The sequence below is a fragment of the Arvicanthis niloticus genome, chromosome 11 (genome assembly GCF_011762505.2).
Source record: "Arvicanthis niloticus isolate mArvNil1 chromosome 11, mArvNil1.pat.X, whole genome shotgun sequence".
NCBI lineage: Eukaryota > Metazoa > Chordata > Mammalia > Rodentia > Muridae > Arvicanthis > Arvicanthis niloticus.
Window position 1 is genome coordinate 53541407 of NC_047668.1, and position 21227 is coordinate 53562633.

General features: G+C 40.2%; 1 protein-coding gene across 5 annotated transcripts in view; it reads right to left on the reverse strand.

Annotated features, from left to right (window-relative positions):
• Itsn2 (intersectin 2) overlaps positions 1–21227 on the reverse strand; it is a 102846-nt gene that overhangs the window by 21182 nt on the left and 60437 nt on the right. For 4 of the 5 annotated variants that reach the window (XR_013113218.1, XM_076942144.1, XM_076942145.1 and 1 more), the window contains 6 exons: positions 20192–20256; positions 18543–18709; positions 16215–16260; positions 16011–16132; positions 14767–14863; positions 14167–14358 (listed from right to left, as the gene is read on the reverse strand). Coding sequence is in view for 4 of the 5 variants with exons in the window: in XM_076942144.1 (XP_076798259.1) it covers positions 14167–14358; positions 14767–14863; positions 16011–16132; positions 16215–16260; positions 18543–18709; positions 20192–20256 (689 nt within the window). In the remaining variant the exon portion in view is untranslated. Of the gene's footprint in view, positions 1–8391; positions 11681–14166; positions 14359–14766; positions 14864–16010; positions 16133–16214; positions 16261–18542; positions 18710–20191; positions 20257–21227 lie in introns of those variants that run through there. The other variant, XM_076942146.1, reaches the window with a different exon arrangement.

Consider the following 21227-nt stretch of genomic DNA (forward strand, 5'->3'; position numbering starts at 1 on the left):
AGGGTGCTCGGCCAAAGAAAGTGTATGTTAGGAGGATCACGCTCACCACCCGGATGCCAAGTCCCACTAAAGAAGAGCTAGTTCACACTGACACACAGACACAGACACACACATAAAGGCACACACATATATACACAGACACCACACATAATGAGAGGAGAGATCTCAAAAAATAAGGTGGAGAGCACTAGAAGAAGAACCTGACTTTAACCTCTGGTTCCACACTGAGGTGCATGTGTACTTACAGGTACACACACACACACACACACACACACACACACACACACACACAGACATTTGGAAAAAAGTAAAGAGCCAGGTAGTGGTGGAGCACGCCTCTAATCCCAGCACTTGGGAGGCAGAGGCAGAGGCAGGTGGATTTCTGAGTTCGAGGCCAGCCTGGTCTACAGAGTGAGTTCCAGGACAGCCCGGGCTACACAGAGAAACCCTGTCTCGAAAAACCAAAAGGTAAAGGCAAATGGTAGATGTTGTCATGGGAATGACATTAATGGATAAAATATCAAATTAAACACATCTAGGAATTACTGAGTGTGAGATGTAAAGGAAGTAGCTCAGACATTAGGCTGGGACAAGGAAGTAATCTCAGGCAAGAAGCTAAATCTTAGGCTGGAACAAGGAAGCAGGCTTCAGGCATGAAAATGACCTTGGGCTAGCACAGGGAAGTAGGCTCAGCTATTTTGGTCATCCTGATAAGCCCTTAGAAACAGTGATCACAGGAGTGTTCACGGAATTTTGTTTATGACCTTGCTTGTTCTTTGACTATTTGTGTTTATTGTCTTGCTTGTTCCTTGACTATTTGCATCTATTGTATTGCTAGTTCCTCAACCTAGAACTGACCTTAATACTTGCATGTAATTCAAATGGTATAAAAGCAGATTGGGAAAAAAATTAAGAAAAAAAAAGAAATTACTATTTATCCATCTCAGAAAGACTTACTGTACATCCTGTTCCTGTGATTTATTGAAAATGTCTTTTTAAAAAATTCCTTAGATAAAGGCAATCTGAATAAAAAATGTGAAATTATTTTTTAAAAAAAGAAAGAAATTAGCTCAGAAAGAAAAATAGAAAACATAAACTTATGTCAAAACCAGCATAGACTGCAGACGACACAGAGTGACAAGGACAGCATATACTGCATAGGACACAGAGTGACAAGGACAGCATATACTGCATAGGACACAGAGTGACAAGGATAGCATACACTGCATGGGACACAGAGTGACAAGGACAGCATACACTGCACGGGACACAGGGTGACAAGGACAGCACACACTGCACGGGACACGGGGTGACAAGGAAAGCACACACTGCACGGGACACAGAGTGACAAGGACAGCATACACTGCATGGGACACAGAGTGACAAGGATAGCACACACTGCATGGGACACAGAGTGACAAGGACAGCACACACTGCACAGGACACAGAGTGACAAGGACAGCACACACTGCACAGGACACAGAGTGACAAGGACAGCACAGGACACAGAGTGACAAGGACAGCACACACTGCACGGGACACAGGGTGACAAGGACAGCACACACTGCACGGGACACAGGGTGACAAGGACAGCACACACTGCATGGGACACAGAGTGACAAGGACAGCACACACTGCATGGGACACAGAGTGACAAGGACAGCACACACTGCATGGGACACAGAGTGACAAGGAGCATACACTGCATGGGACACAGGGTGACAAGGACAGCACACACTGCATGGTGGTTGAGGCAGGGAGAATAAAAGAACTGGCAGGCAGCATTGTGATTACAAGTTATCTCTCTGCATGTAAAAGTATGTTCTCTTGTCTATGCAGGATCTCCCTCATCAACGGAACACTGAAAGCCACCTCCTTCCAATTGCTGCCTAACTGGCTCCTCCACCATCGTCTTCTAACTCAGTGCCAGTACCATTTCTCCCCAGCTCATGCTAAGATCTTTGGATCTTACTCTCCACATCCAATCCACTCATTGGCTCTAATGTCAAACACGCCCATAATCTGACTAGTTTGCACCACACCTATCATTACCATCGGGATCCAAGCCACTACCATCCATCCTCTGCCTGGATCACTGAGCAGGTTCCTAGTGGACCCTCTTGCTTCTTTCTGGTTCCCTTCCCTCACTTTAATCGAGCAGAGTAATCCTGTTAAAACACATCAGCTCGTGTCTCTCTTTTGATTAGTACAAAAGCCAGAGTTGTTACAAAACAGCCCCAAAGAATCTCAGCTACTGCTCCATCTCCTTGACTGCCCTGTTCTCGTTTCCCACTCTTGTTCCCTCTGTCGCTGGCCACCACCCTATTCTCTGAGCATCGCAGGCACACTCCAAGGGTATGCTGTCCCCCACTCCTAGAATGGTCCTTTTCCCAGATATCCTCCGTGCCTTCAAGGCTTTGCTTCCCATATTACCAATTTTGAGCACCCGTTAACACTTCACCCAGCACTCTCCCCACGGCTTTATTTTCCTGAGATGCAGCATACTTGGCGAGTCTCATTTGTTCATTTTCCACCCTCCCCTGGCAGAGGGCTGTATTTTTTTTTTTTTTTTTTATGTCTTATAATCTGCTATATCCACAATGCCTGGCACCCTTGTAGATTTTCTTCAAAGATTGATAAACTATGATGAGATGGACCCTCACCTATAGTATTGCTCACAAAAAAGTGATAAAAAAATTCTTTCTAAGTACTGATGGGCAGAGATGAAATGTCAGATCAAAGTTCCCAGGCAGATAATTGGAGTGAACTGAACTACAAATCATTCACTGTGGAAACAAATTATGGATCATAGTTAATGAAAAGTGACCCATTTCAATGGCTGTGAGCCACTGTTGTAAATCCCTGGGCAAACAAGAATGGAAAGAGAGATGTGTAGGAGGGAGATAGAACGATCTGGGAAGACCCCAAAAGTCGGAGGACAAAGGGCAGTCTGTGCTGGCTGTTTGCTCAGATTAGGTCATAAGTACCAGAAAGGCCGTGCTCATTCCGTGGAGAGCAAGACCACAGAACAATGTGGTTCTCTGTGCTTTGCCCTGCTAGATGCCCTGAGTATCACATACTGGCTGTTGGCTGCACTGTGTGGAAGCTCTGTGAAGAGACAGCCCGCAGCAGTAAATGCAGAAGACTAAACTGTGCGACTCTCTGCAGGTTGCCTTAATGCATAGCCAAGTCTAATAGGGCTCTAGAAAACCATTTTATAAAACAATATAGTTTTTAAATCTACTTGGTAAATATTTTATTAAGGACAAACAATATATCAAATAGTATACTTCTAGCATAAAGTGATGGGGAAATATCTGTGTCTAAAATTTTAAATGAATTCTTTAACAAATTTTTATTGGTTTGCTGGTATTGGCCGGGGATCAAACCTGCATCTTTATGCATGCCAGGCAACTGCTCTGCTGTTGACCTGTATACCCCAAATCTTTGAAAAAAGATTTAAAAGTTTTCTTCTTCTTCTTTTTTTAGACATAGGTTAATTGTACTGTTCAGGCTGACCTTGAACTCTGATCATTCTGCCTTACCTCCCAAGCGCTGGGTTTACATTCATGTGCCGTGTGCTTCATCAACTTGGGCTCCGGTATCTTTCTAATATCTACCAAACTGAACATCAAACCTCAGGTTGCTTACTTAAATGCAATTGTACTGAAATATTTTAGAACATTAGAAAGCTACCACATAATAGTAGTATTCTAGAATGTCCCCCAAAGCAACCCTGTTGATACTTCTATTGGATTTATTTTTATTTTCTAATCTGCAGTGAAAGATCATAAGAAATCTCTGCGTGCATAGATCATAAAGAGCAACAGAGAACTCCTTTTCTTTGTGTGCATATATGTGTGGTATGTGAATACATGTTAACATGTATGTGTACACGTGTGTATGTGAGAATGTGTGGAGGGCAAAGGGAAGGAAAGGCAACAAGCAGTGGGGACCATGTCACACTCACTGGATGCCAGGTATAGACTACACACCTGATTTTGTTTGACCCCAAGCTGATTTCTAGAGAAAGAATGAATTAGAATAAATATCCAGAATGTCGAACACCCCCAGGTACTGCAAACAAAACCAACATGACCCTTTCTTTAACTTTTTGTGTCTTAGTGACATAATTAGTCCTTTATACACCCTCTACCCGTCACACAATTAGAACCTTACAGAGACTTGCTGCAGCACTTTGCCTCAGGACTCATTCAAACAGTGCTGTCTGGGGGCAGAGGGACTTCATAAATCTCTTCTTCCTCCGTGTCACTGAATTGCCCAAACGCCTCTCATCTCCCCCCTGGAATATTCATACAGTTCATATTTCCAGTGTCCATGATTCCATAACTGGAGCGCACCCTGCACTGTGAGTTCAGGACACAGTTATTATGTAGCATCTCCTGACTGTTTTCACGGTGGTTGCTGGATGGTGACACTCAGATCCAGGAGCAGGCTCTTCCAGGGCTCTGAATGTAACGTGGCCAGCCTGGATTCACCTAAAGTTGACTTCTATCACTTCACCTCACCTCACTGGTGATGGTTCTACTTTTCTGGTTTGTAGGAAAAGCAGGTTCTGGTTAAGGAAAAGAAGATGGGGTGGCTAGGAACATGAATTCCAGGGTCAGGATGGACTGGAGCTCCAATCTGTCAACCCCAAATGCTGGTTCATTGTGTGCTGCACAGAAATGTTCATACTGTGCTAGCTATTATTTCTAGACTTACTATGTGTTGTGCAGTGAGCTAGTACTTCCTAATGCCAAATGTGCAAGGTGTCTTTCATCCTCAGTAACAGACAAGGTGTGGCCTCCCAGGGCCATTCTGCTTCTTCACTTGCTTTGAGACCCTCAGTGACCGTTGCCTTTTGACAACAGTGTGAGGTGAGGTCTCTCTTGTAATAACATCTCATAATTTCTTGTTCACATTTAAGACAAAGAAAAACAATTCAGAATTAATTCTGAAGTTTACACGGAGAGGCCAAAGACCCAGAATAGCTACCACAGTATGAAAAAAGGAAAAAAGACTCAGCACTGGACTTCAGGAACCAAGACAATGTGGCCTGAGCAAGAGGCCAGACAAATAGACTGACCAATGAGACCCAAAGAAACACAGAAATTGAATCAGATAACATCCAACCCATCTCTGATGCAGGAGCACAGGCAATAACAGAAAATCACCTCAATAGACGGCTCTGGGATGTATGAAGCTACACGTCAGCCTCTGGCCCAGTGGCTCTCAGCCCTCCTAATGCTGTACCCCTTCAATACAGCCCCGCATGCTGTGGTGACTCCCAACCATAACTGTAACTTTGCTACTGTTACGATCTTAATGTAAATGTCTGATATGTGGACAACTGATAGGCATCCCCTGGGGAAGGGTCATTCAGCACACAAAGGGGTTGGGACCCACAGGTTTCGAACTGCTGCTCTAGCTAGGCTTATTCCTCATTAAAATGAACTGAAAACGCACCACACTCAAGTTCCAAGTGTGAGCCACAAAATGTACAGCTCACGGAAGAGGAAAAACTCTATGTGGCTTTAGGCTAAGTGATAACTTATAATATGACACAAAGGCATAGTCTACAAAGAAATTCACAAGCTGGACTTCACTAAAATTTCAATTTTTGTCTTAAGAAAGACAGGGTCAAGAGAAAAAAAAGACAAGCCACAGACTGTGAGAAAATAGTTACAAACCCTACATCTGACATGGGATTGTTACCAAACATTCACAACTAACTCAACAATAAATGAAAACATCTGACTTAAAGAACAGGCCATAGACCTTAACACCTCACCAGAGAAGATGTACAGGTGGCAGGTGAATGCATGACAATTGCTGGGGGGATGCTCACCTTTCATCCTGGCAGTGGGGAAACAGAGGCAAGTGAATCTCTGAATTCAAGGCCAGCCAGGGTTACTTAGCAAGATTCCTCCTTAAAAAAAGGATTCTGTACACCACCCATCTTCAGGGAAATGTATATTAAAACAAGACACCAGCACATGCACTAGCTTGGCTAGAGGCCACAACAGCAAATGCTGAACAGACTGAAGCAACAGGGACTCCTTCACTGCTATCTGGATCAATGCACGGTGCTGTCACTTTAGAACAGTGTGGGAGTTACAAAAGAACATACTATGAGATCTGGAAACCATGTGTTTTGGTGTTTTCCAAAGGAACCCAAAACATGGCATAGCCAAACAATAGAATTTTAACCTGGCCATAAAATGGAATAATGCATTGATACGTCCTACAACATAGATGTTACGAGAAATAAGCCAATCACAACCCCCTCCCCCACCCCACATCTTATAACACAGAGGAGGAATGTCCAGAACAGGCAAACACATGGAGACATAAAGTGTGTTAGTAGTTTCACAGGGCTAAGGACTGTGGTGTTGTATGCTGTGTGTATGTATGTGGTTACAAGGAGATAAGAGAGTGATCATTTCAAGTTCTTTTGAGGTGATGAAAAGATTTTGTAATTGATTACAGCAATGGCTGCGTGACTGTAATACACTAAAACCACTGAGTTGTACATTTTAAAGGGGTCTCAGGACATTATGGGCAATCTTCTGGATGCTACCACCACAGGCTCTTGCTGTTATATTTCCTCCTGGCCTCTTTTCTGTGTGTTTCTCCTCTTTTTACTGGCATGAGCAATGTGCACTGCCAGACCTCATGATTATAAAGATGGCAGTATCTTTAGTATATACGAGTATGTGAGGGTCAATGCAGGAACTCAGAAGCCAGCTCACTAAGCCAACTTGTCCCTTACTGGGACTTTAGCCTTTTTTAATGTTCCCATCTGTAAAAATGAAAAAGTTATTTTGTTCATGGATTTTAGAAGCGTATCTAAGGAGTCTTCTTGTTGACGCAGGCAGGATCTGCTTGTTTTCTAAATGGAGGCTCCACAGCAATCTCCACTCTCACAAATCCTGCTGCCTGTTATCCTGGGTCCTCCTACTTCTCAACCCCAGCTGATCTCACAGGTCTGATCCTTTCCCTGAGAAGCCTCAACTAGCCCAAAGCCACCTGTATGCACAGTGGTGCCATTTCCAGCTGCTGGGTATTCGATGTTCTGCATCTGGATTATATCTTTCTAAACAGCTAGGCAACTGTATCTGGATAGCCCATGGGTTCTTTGTAGTCAAAACAAAACAAAAACAAACTCACCTTCTCCTCCCACCTCTGGCTCCATACATGGCACAGGTACTCTATTATCCCACTCTGCCATTCTAGATACGATTTGGGAATCCGACCCTTTTACCTTCCCTCCCACTGCATCAGTGCCTAAGGTATACCAAATTTCCCTCCTCAGAGCTTGGACACGTTCTCTTTACCTCTGATGCAAACCAGACCAGAATCATCCGGGAAACTTGGAAAACACCCCCATGCTCAGGCTAAACTTCAGACCATGCCGACTAGGACTCTTTATTTTAGAGTTTTCAGGTCATTCCGACATAGCCACGCTAGAGAATTGTTGCCCCCACTATGTCTGAGCCTCTGCTTTCCTGTGGCTTCACAGTTCCACCCTCACAATACTGACTGCTTCCTAGCATGGCTCCTGCCCACCCCAGCACTTTAGTGTGTGTAGAACACTCCCTTGTCTGCACTGAGCCAGGCTTCCTCCTACTTAATCTCATGGTCTGTCAGCTGCTGCCCACATCCAGCAAGTCTTCTCTACCTCACCAATCTAGGATGAAACTAGGTACTCCTCCTCTGCTCTCCTTGATGCACAGGAAAAACAAATCTGCCACAGTGCTTGGACTTAATGATGTGCTTCTGTCCCCATTCCAGGGCAATGCCATGCTGGGATGTCCTCACTCTCATTTAGGTAGCTAAATACTACCAGAGCCTGGCCTCGCACACAAACAAATCCTCAACACACATTAGCTGGATTATTTTGCAGAGAAAGGATCTGGGAAAGATTGTGTTTACGCTAGGTTACATTTGGATCTGTATTTTTATTTTTGACAACTTATAAAAACACTGACTTGATTATCAAATGTAAAGGTTCAACTCTGAGGTCCCATATATGAAGGACTGCTGCAGGTTCTTCTATTAGCCTATTATTTTGTACTGAAATGTCTTCTAAGTTTCTTTCAGTATTTAAAAAAATTCTGAAAAAAACCTGCAAATAAAATATTGCTATTATCTTTGATTATAGTTATCTTCTCTTTGCAACAGCACAGCAATAGCAAAATAAAAATCTCTTTTGCTTTTGAGATATGTATAATTATCTCAAATTATATAAATCTTGACTATTGGTCTCTTCCCTGAGATTACATTAAGAGAAAGCAAAGTCCCAAAGACATTTAATCACACTTATTATCTAAATAATTAAAATAAGTTTTAAAAGAATGCTTCAAAAGAAATACACAATACAAGTAATGGAGTTTGTGTTCTTTTAATAAACACACTTGCATAGTTATAGTACAATTATGTAAAAATAAAAACAATTATTTCATGCCAAGCGTGCCCAGCATTTGCAAACTCTCAATACCTTTAATACTATAGTTTTCAAGACACACAAAATAAAAATGTAAGGCCAATACATCACTTTGCAACAATGTAATAGTTTATTACATTACAGTAGCATGACAGCAGCATCTAATAATGCCATCCAGGCACAGGCTCCTCAGTATTCTGTTACTTATTTACAGAACTCAGAACTTGGTAAATTTCATTCTAAGAAAACTTGCCAAATAAAGCTTTGGACTGGACTTGGCATTTCTTTCTCTGCCTTTCCTCCCCGCCCTGATTTCTTTCTTTTGAACACTAGTATCAGATTATATTTTAAAACAGTTACTGTTTTAAGTATTGCATTATTTTAAAATGACTCAAAGAACCAGAGAAACTATGTAACCAGTAAGGTTAACTTTTGGTTTTGAATTTTCTAAAGTAAGACCTTTGGCTGTAGCCTCTTCCTCGCTGCTGGGACACCCACCACTTTCAAACACATGCTTTAGAAATGCCCGCACACAGTGTGCTCTTAAACTGCTGTTTCCTACATGCTCAAGGTGATCCACTGTGTTCTAATTTTTAAATTATGTGTTTAATAAACTCCTTCTAAGCATCAGAAAGCTGCCTTATTTTAAATCAGGAAGAGAGCAAATACATGGCTGGATGAAGTATTGCAACAGATTGCATGCACTTATAAGAACAATTTAAATGATTACATGTCACTCAATTTCCTTTCTTACAGCTTTCTATCAGATATATGACAAAATACCTACCCAGAGTAGTATTCAGTTAACACAGTGAGTTTCCTGCTATCCTGACATTTACTTTGATTGTTGGCCAGTGTGTGACTTACTCCACAGGTAGCTGTTGGACATATTTTCAGATTGATTGTGTAGATACTGAGCTCAACCTGAATGCCAGTTCCAATAATCTACTTCTGTTGTTGTTTTGAGATAGGGTTTTTCTGCTATCCTAGACTCACACTGTAGACCAGGCTGGCCTCAAACTCAGAGAGATCTGCCTGTCTCTGCCTCCCAAGTACTGGGATTAAAGGCGTGCACCACCACATTTGGCTAGTAATCTACTTTTCATGATGGCGAAGTAAAGGGATTTGATCTATAAAAATACTTTTGGAATAATTTATATGTATAACAGAGAAGCCCCAAATAAAGATTATAAAGACAAAAGGTACTTTATGAGACAATGCAATTAATTAGTGGTGCTGGATTTCTGACCTCAGTATGTAAAGCAGCTGTCCACACATAGAATTTAAGGATGTAAAGGCAGAATGTTGATGAGACAAAATAAAAGATCAGGTAATCTATATACTGTGGAAAAGTCAGTTTGGAATTAGTCTTTGCACCATCTCTTAGTGATTACAGGCAATTCTCTTATCCATCTGCAATTTGAAATTATTGCTTTCCTATGAATGTTATATAAAATACTGTCATGATGGCAAGTGCTAAAGTGGAGGTGGTCTAAGGACTCTAACAGAAATCCCCACCCCAGGGAGCACACACACATCTCCTAATACCTCAATAAGATGTGAACGTTTCCAGTACCGATATTTGGGTTTTATAAAGTTGTAACTAAACTGTTGGTTTTTTTCCTCAAGTCATGATTTAGGCAATGCACGACTGTATAATTCATTCATTATATATAGGCACATTAACATAAATATTGCACAAAATATGCCTTTAAATTAAAGTGAGAGGTATAAAAGCATGTTTTGCTTTCTCAAAGAACTCTGTGAGGAATAAGACTCTGATTGTATATACACTTATCTGACATTTCACAAACAGTAGATTGCACGGCAATTTGTAAACATTTTAAATTGCATAAACTGCTTATTGATTTTCAAATATAGTTTAATACTGTATTAAAACTCATATAAGCTAAGTGCTATCACACATATTAGTTTATAATAATGTCTATTATGTTTAGGGTGCTTTCCACTCAAAGGAAAAAGTAAAATTCTATGCCAAAGTAGCCAATGTGTGAGACAAATATTAACCAGGAAGGTGTAGACAGTAACATCAATATTCGCGTCTCTAAGTCTCATGGCACTGGGGAGTGCCAGCTCTCATGTGCTCTCCCTGCACTATGGGTCCTCAGTGAAAGCCTACATGTCTGCTTCAGGTTTGCTACAAACTCTTTAAGGTTTCCTTATGGATTTTACTAAGTGCATTATGAATGCCAACAAGTGTTACTTTGTATACTAGGGTAAGTAGTCACCTGACTACAGAGATAATATAAATTCTACTTTAGAATATATTGTCGATATAAGTGCTCTAAGGTAGGGATGGTTTCTCACCTCACAGTCAGCGAGGGACATTTTCCATTCCTGAAAACATTCTATGTTTATGTCATCGATAAAGCACTGTGTGCTGGGGCCTAGAGCAGCTTAGGAGCTCTGCAATCCAGAGCACCTAAGACCATAAAGAAGCTGCCCTGGGCCTGCACTCATTCTTGGGCAGCTGAAACAGACTAAACATTTACTACTCTACATTCGCTGGTCAGAGCACACTGCTTTCCTCTTCTGTGAGACAAGGCAGGGTCCCCCAATGTTATTGCTCCTGCTCAGATTACAGAGAAAATATAGAAAAGGCTATTTCCAGTTCTTGGCCTTCAAACAAACCTAACTACTGGTACTCATAGTGGCATATTAGAAAGTAACAGACAGTGCTTATTTGAGGGCAAATCACAGACGGAGCCAATTATGGACCTTAGTGATTAGGATTAGATCAAATATAGTAGCAGAACATAAGCAAACATCATCTGAATTCTGTAATGAATATACAATGTGTAAGAGCATTGGAAAGCATGGCAGACCATTCCAAACCAGAGAGAACAGTTTGTGCAAATAGTGGGTCTTTGTGTGTTTGTCCTCCCACCACTACGGGCAAACTGAGTGTGCATGCTAATGACCTACAAGTGCCAAATTAAAAAAAAAAGAAGAGAAATGCTAAAGGATGCCAGAGAGAGCAGCAGGGAAAGCCACACAAAGACCCACTATCCTTGAAGTTGTTACAAGTAAATTTTAACTGTAAATTAGAAACACATAGAAATAATCCCAAGTGGCTCTAACATTCAAACGAAGTAAAGGAATTGTGTAGGAGATATTTGATCAGGGCTGCCTGCCCTGCCTCCACGCTAGAGTCAAACTTGGATAGTGGGTCTCTGGGGTGCTTTCACAACTGGAAGATAACACTGGGTCCTAAAAAAAGAAAAATGAGGAATAAAATGAACATAATGTAAATTAGGTGGGTGAGAAAAAAATGTGACTAACAGTCACATGCAACATCAGCTGAATACATTTGAACCACCAAAATTCTCAACCTTGAAAGTCCCAACTGTATATTAAAATGAAAATAGTGTTTATAAGGCCTGGAGAAATACAAATAATAATCTATGATTTAACCAGGACTAATGCCTTAAAGAAAGACTATTATTAGTAAATGATTCATTTCTCAATATCTGAGTAGCAAAATATGTTCTCAAATGAATTCCTGACTATAAGCATAAAGCATTTTCTAGAGCATACCCTAGAGCATACCCACGGAAGATGTAGGCCTATGTAAACTTAGGTTTAGTGAATTTCATAGCTCCTGATACAATGAACTCTGGTCATTGCTGAAAAGCAATTATGGCTCTCTAGTTGCTCAGAATAGCTATTTTGAGCAAACATAACAGGTACTCTGCTGTCTCCTGGGTGATTCCCACCTCCCCCACCCCCCAGGTGATTTAAGCAGTCATTTCATGAAAAACAAGCTTTCGGAGGATCTCTTTGGAAACTGTCCTGAGAGTTCTTTTATTATAGGATGGGTGATGAACCTCTGCCATTCATTTAGGAAAGTACTATTATTCTTAGATATACTCAAACCATTAAACCCAATATACCTCAGCCCACACCAAGGTATGAGCTATAGAGAATAACTCTAACAGAGAACACCTTGAAACTACTCGAGTCTGAGCCAGTTCTTGACTGTTCTATTTCCTCATCTCTAACTAGGCAACATGATCAAGAAAATAACTAATACTGCCTTTCATACCCATTTACCTTTCTAGCACACTGTAATGCCTCCTCTTGGTCTCAGTGAAATGTACTAAGAAGCCTTCTGCAAAAGTGTGACTTCTTTCCCACATAGATTTAGGGATCTTTCCCTCTGTATAAATATTTACTATTTCCAACTGAAGTCTAGAGCTACTTTAGAGCAGGACATGCCTCTGAATATTTGGACTCTAATGCCTGTAAGTATGTGGTGGACACTTAAAGATTATTTATGAAATGAATAAATGTCTTGATTGAAGCAAATGAAACTTCATTTCTTTAAAATGGCATAGAACAATAATAAATGAAAGACTCTGTTCTCTTATTTGTGTAAATACTATAATCTTGTACTATTTCAGTGAGGGCATGAAACTATATAGTCATACTAAGCACAGCAGCCACTAACTACAATGGCTAGCTTTAAACTGGGCTCCAGCTTATGATGCCCATGAATGCTGGGACTCCAGGGGTATACCATGCCTGACCTGCCAAAGGTTCATTTGACATGTCTCCTTGGCTAACTAAGTCATGCTTTCTGTATAATTTGTGTACCAAAACCTTCAAATTCTGCTTCTCTTAAGAACTAGAAACTGGGAACATGGCTTAGTTGTAGAGTAACTGCCTAGCATGCATGAGGTCCTAGTTTCCATCAACCTCTAGTACCACCCAATATTGCTACTACTACTAGAGGGAAGAGGAGAGGAAGAGGAGGAAGAGGAAGAAGAGGAAGAAGAGGGGGAGGAAGAGAAGGAGGAAGAGGAGGAGGAAGAAGAGGAGGAAGGAGAGGGAGACAGAGAGACACACATAGAGAATTTTACTTGAGCATGGTAATGCAGGTCTATAATCTAGGTGTTCAGAACCAGAAACTGGAACCAGGAGGATTAGGAACTCAAGGTCATTCTTAGGCCTACAACCAGTGTGAGGCCACCCTGGGCTACATAAGATCAATACATCTTTTTAAAAAGCTGTCCCCCTGGTTAGGTTCCTTTTCTAGGAGCCTTTTAAACTTGAGGTAGATTTCTCTACCTCAAGATTACTCTAGAGTAATGTCTTCCTTTCTCTCCCTCTCCCTCTTTTTGTATGTATCAGGTGCAACTGTGAAACTGATCTTTGATTCACAAATGTTTTTGTGGCATGAGATAGTCTCTAAGGAATCACCTAGTGGGAGTTTTGTAAACATTTAAAATGGGTTATTTAAGTTTCCCAAACTGGATGATATGTCAACACAGAGAAAATAAATGAGATTCCAAACTAATGGCCTGTATACACTAAAAGGATACGCTACAGTACAGGGAAATCACAGTCCCGGCTACTTTTCCTTAGCTGATAGAGAACGCTGGGTAGTATAAAGCGGGGCTGGTGATGAAGGGAAGCTGCAGTTTAGATGCCATCACACCAAAGAACCCACACAAGAAATCATACGTTTTTATAAAGATAAAAACTAACACTAACGTCTGAAGCTAGCAGAAAACATTCATGATAAAGCAGTACTTTTGAGCTTGTAAACTCTTCTTTTGGTTTTTCTTATTTGAACTATTACTTGCATCTACTGTGAGTAATGAGTTTAAGATCTGACCCAGAGTAGAAATGCAAGAAATATAGCACATTAAAAGTTTCATATCAGATGAGATAAGTAATTTGATGTTACTCACACTGTTGACTTGGATCTGAGTCTGTTGTCATCTTAACATAGTTTGAAGGAAAGAGACCAGTCACCCCATTGATTTCTCCTTGCCACCAGTCAGGATCATCCTTGTTTATGACATTAATAAGCTGTCCTTTGGAGAAGTTGAGCTCATCTTCGTTATTTGCTATATAGTCATACATAGCGATCACTTGACATACTATCAAAAAAACAGCAAAATAATAAATTAAGTATTCCTACAAGGATTAACTCTGACCTGGAACTTAAATTATTATTAAATTCTAAAATTAACCTAAAGTTTCTCTTTACATGCTCTCTCCCCCAATCTTCTTTCCCAGTCTGTCTTACAAAACAAAACACCCCCGCAAACCTAAGCAACTCTAGATAAAAATCTGAGAGAATCACTTCACTTTAATATGGCAAAGCAGCAATTTCACATTTCAATGGGTAACAGAACTTTGCGGAAGACCTTCCAAGTGGTACGCCGCTCTGAAGCAGAGGAACAGAAGGCAAGCTTTCCAGGCCTTCCAAAGGGCCAGTTAATCTAAGACATCCTGTGCTTTAACACAGTCTTCTAAGACAAAGGACAAGTAAGCCACTTTCATACCAGTGTGGAAAGCAGGCGTGCTTCTCTCACTGCTTGGACCCAGCAGCTTTACGTGGCTGGCAGGAAACCATCCCTTCTGTCGTTTCTTCCCTCTGGCCTATAAAGTTAGCAAGGGAAACAATTAAAAATAACCATCAAATTACAACTTAAAACCTAAAGACTTAGGCTTTCCAATGACAACATATACTGGCCTTTGCCCTTGGCTCCTTGGATGGAATCTAAATCCTTGGTATAGCATCACTGGCAAGGATCTCAGTATACCTGCAAGGTTTAGGCAATCTAAACCAATGCCAAATCTAGCAATGTGTCATATGAACAGTCAACCACATCCATTTACAAAAGCCCCACTAACAACTCCGGACACCAGGGCTCCCACAGGTCCTCTGGGTGGCAGTAACTGTGTTGTCATAAATTCTTGCCAGGAAGAGGTAATGCTACTGGAGAGGGAACTCCTTGCAAGCTCAAATCTACTCTTAAGGGTATGTCTCAATGAAAGGATACCCTGGAGCCTTGTCAGTCCTCAGGAAGTCCTAAAGCATTTCTGGAGGGTGGGTCATGTTTCCCATGGCATTAGTTCAAAGCAAATCAGAAGGTGGAAACTGAGGGGCTTAGTCAAGAACATACTCAATCTGTACAGCTCTGTCCTTTAGGATTTCTAAGACCATAATGTCATAACTAAATGCATTTCCACCTCATGCAAACTTACATAAAAACACAGCTACTATTTCTCTTATCACCTTTTAACCCTAAAGTGTATTTAAGCTAGGAAGGAAATATTAGATACTAGAGAAGAAAGCTTTTTCTCTATAAAAATACACATGGCAACTATCTGTTAACACCTTCAGGAAAAAGATTTAAGTCTGTACTATTTCCTTTGAGCTACTGTTTCCAAAGCCTGAGACCACAGGGGTGAGGCGGTGGCAGTACAATGGGGAGTATTTTCTCAGCATATGGCCTGTTTTGTTTTCTTTGGAGGGGTACAGCAAGCTGGGTAGTCCAGGCAGAGATGACATTATTCTCTTTTTCCTTTAAGAAAAGGACCTATGGCCTAGTAAGTGATAAACTGGAAAATGCTTATGGATCAGTAAGACTATGATAAAAGCAGCAAAGGACTGAAGGAAACACAATACATTTAAATGTTGACTGATTACCTTCAAATATGATTAGGACTGGGGGTGGCTTTTTATTTCCTGACTCTTTGTCTTTTTTATGAGCCTGAATCTTTAGCTGGAAAAGAACAGTACCTGTAGCTCTCCTTGCCACCACCCACTTGTGTTTTTCTTTAAGATTAGTATTAACTGCCCCGGTGCAAGGCTGAGCTGCTCAGTCCCTGAAGCAGCGTATGCTGAAGTTACTTGAGCGATCTCTGAAAAGAAGAAAACAGAACTGTAAATCCAAGATTACCAGAGCAAACGCTCATCACATTTCAAGGTTACTGTGATACATACCGGGTTTTTTGTTTGATACTCCAGATTTGTTAGCATTCCCAAAATTCTATAAGGAAAAAAAAAATAGGTTTTTTTTTTTCAGTCATTTTCAGCAAACCAGAAATGACAGTCCAGGTTTATTAGGAATTAAAGATTTCTCATGCTTGGAATTCTTGTTTCTTTAAATGAAGACCAAAATGATAATGAACTTTGTAGTAATCAAATAACTGAAGAATCCAGGTGCCAAAGAGATCAGATCTGCTAATACAATACTTTATATGCAAATAGCTGAAGTTGGCATGCACTTACAGAGCAGAAAGAGCTCATGGTTTGAAGCTTTCCTGATGTCAAACATGGTCATCTGGAGTATCTTAGTTTGGTTTCTGTGCTGTGAAGCAACACCATGACCAAAGCAACTTGGGGAAGAAAGGGTTTGTTTCTTCTTACACTTCTAGATAAGAGCCTATCACTGAGGGAAGTTAGGGCAGAAATTCAAGCAGGGCAGGCACTCGGAGAGGCTATGAGGGTACTGCTTATTGGCTCGTTTCTCTTGGCTTTCTCAACCTGCTTTCCTATACCAGGACCCCTAGGCCCAGGGGTGACACCTCCCACAATGGGCTGCCCTCCCAATAATCATTAATCAAGAAAATGGCCAGCAGACTTGCCACAGGCTGATCTGACTGGGGCATGTTCTCAGTTGAGGCTCCCTCCTCTCAGATGTCTAATTTGGTAGCTCACAGGCTACCCTATTCATGAAACATGTATGTTGGGGATGTATGGAAGCGTATATGAATTTTCTTGTTTTCTATAAGGGACCCTGCCTCATCTGTAGATTTTGCTAAATAGGAGGCAATGTTTATCTTTTTATTATTATATATTCCATAAAAAGACTGATTTTAATTTAAAAGGAAATTCATATCATGGGTAGCAACTATGATTCTGTTTGACTTTAAAGGATAAACTGTAGATAGTTCAATCCTCAGTACTGTAGAATAATGAAGAATAAATTGAACTGGCTATATTTATTATTTTTAGGAATTTGAATAAAAAAGGGAGGAATTAAGAAGATTTTCTTTTCTATTAGTAAATACAGCTCCAGTGAAAGTCTGAAGTCAAAACTAACATTTGTGAGTATATGGAACAGGTTTGTTCTACATGGTTATAGATACTCAGCTATTTGGTTTTATAATAACCTCGTTATGTAATTACGACTGTCCCTATTTTACAGAGCATGAATCCGAGGCACTGACAAGCAAAGCCACTGTTCAAAGTCATCTAGCCTCTAAGTGGTAGAGGGAGGTGTAAGCCCAACTGCCTGGTTCTACTCCACCATGGGTTCACAGGTCCCTGTAGTCCTCAGAGAACTCAGGAGTCTGTGGAATGAAAACAATGTCTTTTCACTGTGTGGACAGTCACAATGGTGGGTAAAATGCCAATGACTTAGCAGCATCATTTAATATGTTTATATTATAATCTGGCACTCGCTGTAAACAAAGCCAGCTTCCATTGAGAATGTCTTTGGACAGAAACTCTTAACATTTTAAGAAAAGCTTTAGTTTTATTTTATGTGGATGAGTGTTTTGCCTGCATGCATGTGCCATCAAGTGCATGACCGGTGCCAATGGAGGGCAGAAGAGGCTGTCAGATCCCCTGGAATTCCAGTTAGAGGTGATTGTGAATCACCACGTGGGTGCTGGGAATGGAACCTGGGTCCTCTGTAAGAGCAGCAAGGGCTCTTAAACATGAGCCATCTTTTCAACCCCAACTCTAAATCTTGTTTTTCAGTTGAGATGGGGTCTCATGAAGCCCAGGCTAGCCTTGAACTTACCATAGCCGAGGAAGACCTTGAACTCATAATCTTTCTGCCTCTGTCTCCTAAGTGCTAAGATTATAGGATGTACTTTTCTTTTTAATCCCATGTGACTAAACAGAAGTATACCTACCTGTACCTTTTCTATTATATACCATATGCAGTTGTCTCAAGGAAAAATATTTCCATGATTAAATGCCTTTATAAAATATTTTTACTTTAAAGAACTGACAAATATTTAGACTTGGGTTTAGTAAACATTTTCTCAAACATGAATTGTCACTTCAAAAATAACAGCTGACAGGATTTATTGCCAATGTTAAGATCCATATTCAGTCCTATCTATAGCTTCTGCTCTATGAAATACTGTGCCCCTTGTCTTTTAACTGGGGCCCTAAATAAACCTGTGTGGTCAGGGTGACTATGAACAGTTTCCTTTTAATGAGTGCAGCATCATCCAAAACCCAAAAGATTTCTGTATTAGCATGTATCTTGATTGTCACAATGGAATGCTTTTGTTTTCATACAAAGAACATTACCTCTTGATCTTTTGGCTTGACATAGTTGGATGGGAAGATTCCAGTTCTCTCTCCAATACTTCCTGTCCACCACTCTCCATCTTTCTGGGTCACCAGTATTTCTTCACCTTCAATGAAAGTCAAATCTCCAGGCTCTACGCTTGAGTATGAATAAAGTGCAATGTACTCTGTAGGGAACAAAGAAAAGCAAATGGCTTAGACTTTAAAACCACAGATTTAAAAAGATGGTTAGTTAATCTCTAAGACTTAGACATTTATTGTAAAAGACCTTGTACGTTACAGAACTTTAGACACCGTCTTCAAGTAGAAAATGTAATAGAAGCCAATAGTTAACAACTGTCTAGGTGAAGACTAACAAATTTTACCAAGGCCTTCACAATTTTTTCAACTGGTTTTATTTTGTGAAAGATTATTGCTTATGCTGCAGGGACAGAGGGCTCTGTGGCAACAAGAGTAGCAATAGCCAATATTTTACTTTTGTTTGAGATAAGAATTCCTCTATGCAGCCGGCTTTGACTGGACTAGAACTCACTGCTGCCCTGGTGCTGAGATTATCAACCATTTTTTGGTAACAAAAAAATTATCTTAAATTACAGACATATAGTATCTCTAAAAACAATGGAATGACACTTAATGGGAATGATAATGGAGTCAAAACAATCTTTTAAACCTTTGGTGTTAAAGACACCCCAATGTGCTAAATTCTTTGTTCTTTGTTTCATACACAGTTATGGAAACATCAAGTTCTAGCATAGTGCTTGGCTCCAAGCAGATGCTAAATGAGTGTTTGTTACAAAATGGCCCCATGTGATAGTTCTCCAGTTTTAGATTTTCTTTGATTCTCATTCCTGTGGTTACTACTTCTCTGAAGAAAGTGCAACTGGGTTTTTGAAGTCTTTTTGTTTTGTTTTTTCCCTATTTTTATGTATATTTGTCAACATAGAATTTGATCTTTTATCATAAGTAGAGATGATCAGAAACATACTCTGAAACTCATTCATTCAAACTCCCAGAGTCACTCTGCCTAGCTGACTTACTACAACTAAAAGTAACTGCACGGTCTAAGTAAATAGCAGTTAGTGAGGTCTCCACAAGCTCTCCTTCCTGCTCTCCCACTCATCTCCCCACACTTGTCCCACAGTGGCGACACAGCACCAGCCTCTCTGGTGACCTTGTTTCCTCTCATGTCTTGGCTCATTATCTTTTCTGTGAGAAGCACGTTCTCATCTTTTGTCAGTGCTAGGATTAAAGGCATGCACCATCACACCTGTGTGTGTGTGTGTGTGTGTAAGGAATCAGGATGCATATACAACTTGTGTGAGGTGTCTACAGAGGCCAGAAAGGACACCAGAGCTGTAGGTATAGGCAGATATGAGTAGTCTAATATGAGTTCTAGGAATGGAATTCAGGTCTTCTGCAAGATCAGTAAGTGCTCTTAACCACTGAGCCATCATCCCAGTCTCTGTGCTGATTTCTGTAGTATCAACTCTAAATATGCCGAGGGTTTTCAGCCAGGTATTCTCTGAAGTAAAGAGGGGCAGGCTTTTCCCCATAATCTCAAAAACATAAAAAACTTAGAAAGAACAACAAATGTTCAAATAAACAAATAATAATAAACTCCCATTTAAAGCAAACAGCTAGAAACTTACCTTCTCCAACTGGATAGGCTGTGGAGGTAGGTTTCTTATTTACAGCTGCATACAAAGCTTCTGGCCTACCAAATCAAATAAAGAAATAAGACACACACACACACACACACACACACAAGAACAGAAGCTCAATAAAGGTGAGCTAGACTACAACAGGGTTAGCAGCATCAAGTGCTCTCTCAACTAAACTACTGTTTCCATGCACACACTAGTAATACTCTTAGATACAAAATTCTCCTAGATTAAGAACTATCTAATTATAAATCATCACATTTTAAAGCACATATGGAGACTGGCTTGGCTTACAGATAAATCATATTCATTCTATATCTATATCTATATCTATATTTGGTTAGTTTATTACATCTTAAAATATAAAAATAACTCTTTTTCTAATATCTCATAGTAGGTAAATAGTAATTTCCATGTTAATCCAAGATGCTAATTTCAAAAATTTGGAAGAACTATCATGTTTACAATCTAGACACCAAGGGGATTCAGAGGAGTCCCCAGGACTGAATTCTGGAGTGGCACAGAAGAAACCTTTACTAAACCTCACGAAAGGACTGCCTTGTTTAATGCTAATGTCTCCAGGATCTGGTTTTTTTGTGTGTGTGTGTGATTTGTTTTGGGTGTGTTGAGACAAGGACTATGTTTCCCATGCTAGTTTGAACTTGTAATCCTCCTGCATCAACTTCCTAAGGTGCTGAATTTATAAGCATACCTATGTGTAGCTCAACTTCAGGCTTTTAAGTAACAAGATTCATCTCTAAGAAAGAAGCAGAAATTTAACAGAAAAGTAGGGGAAAATGGCCTTTAAAACATTTAAAGCACATTCAAAGACTGGCTTGGCTTACAGATAGAGTATATATATGAATGTTATTATTTAATTAGTTTAACTACATCTTAAAATATAAAAATAATCCTTTTCCCAAAACCTCATGATAGGTAAACAGTTTGCTTAATCTTTCTTTGTAATATACTATCTGAATAATAAAATAATTGCTATAAATGTTGTAATGTGAAGATATCAGGT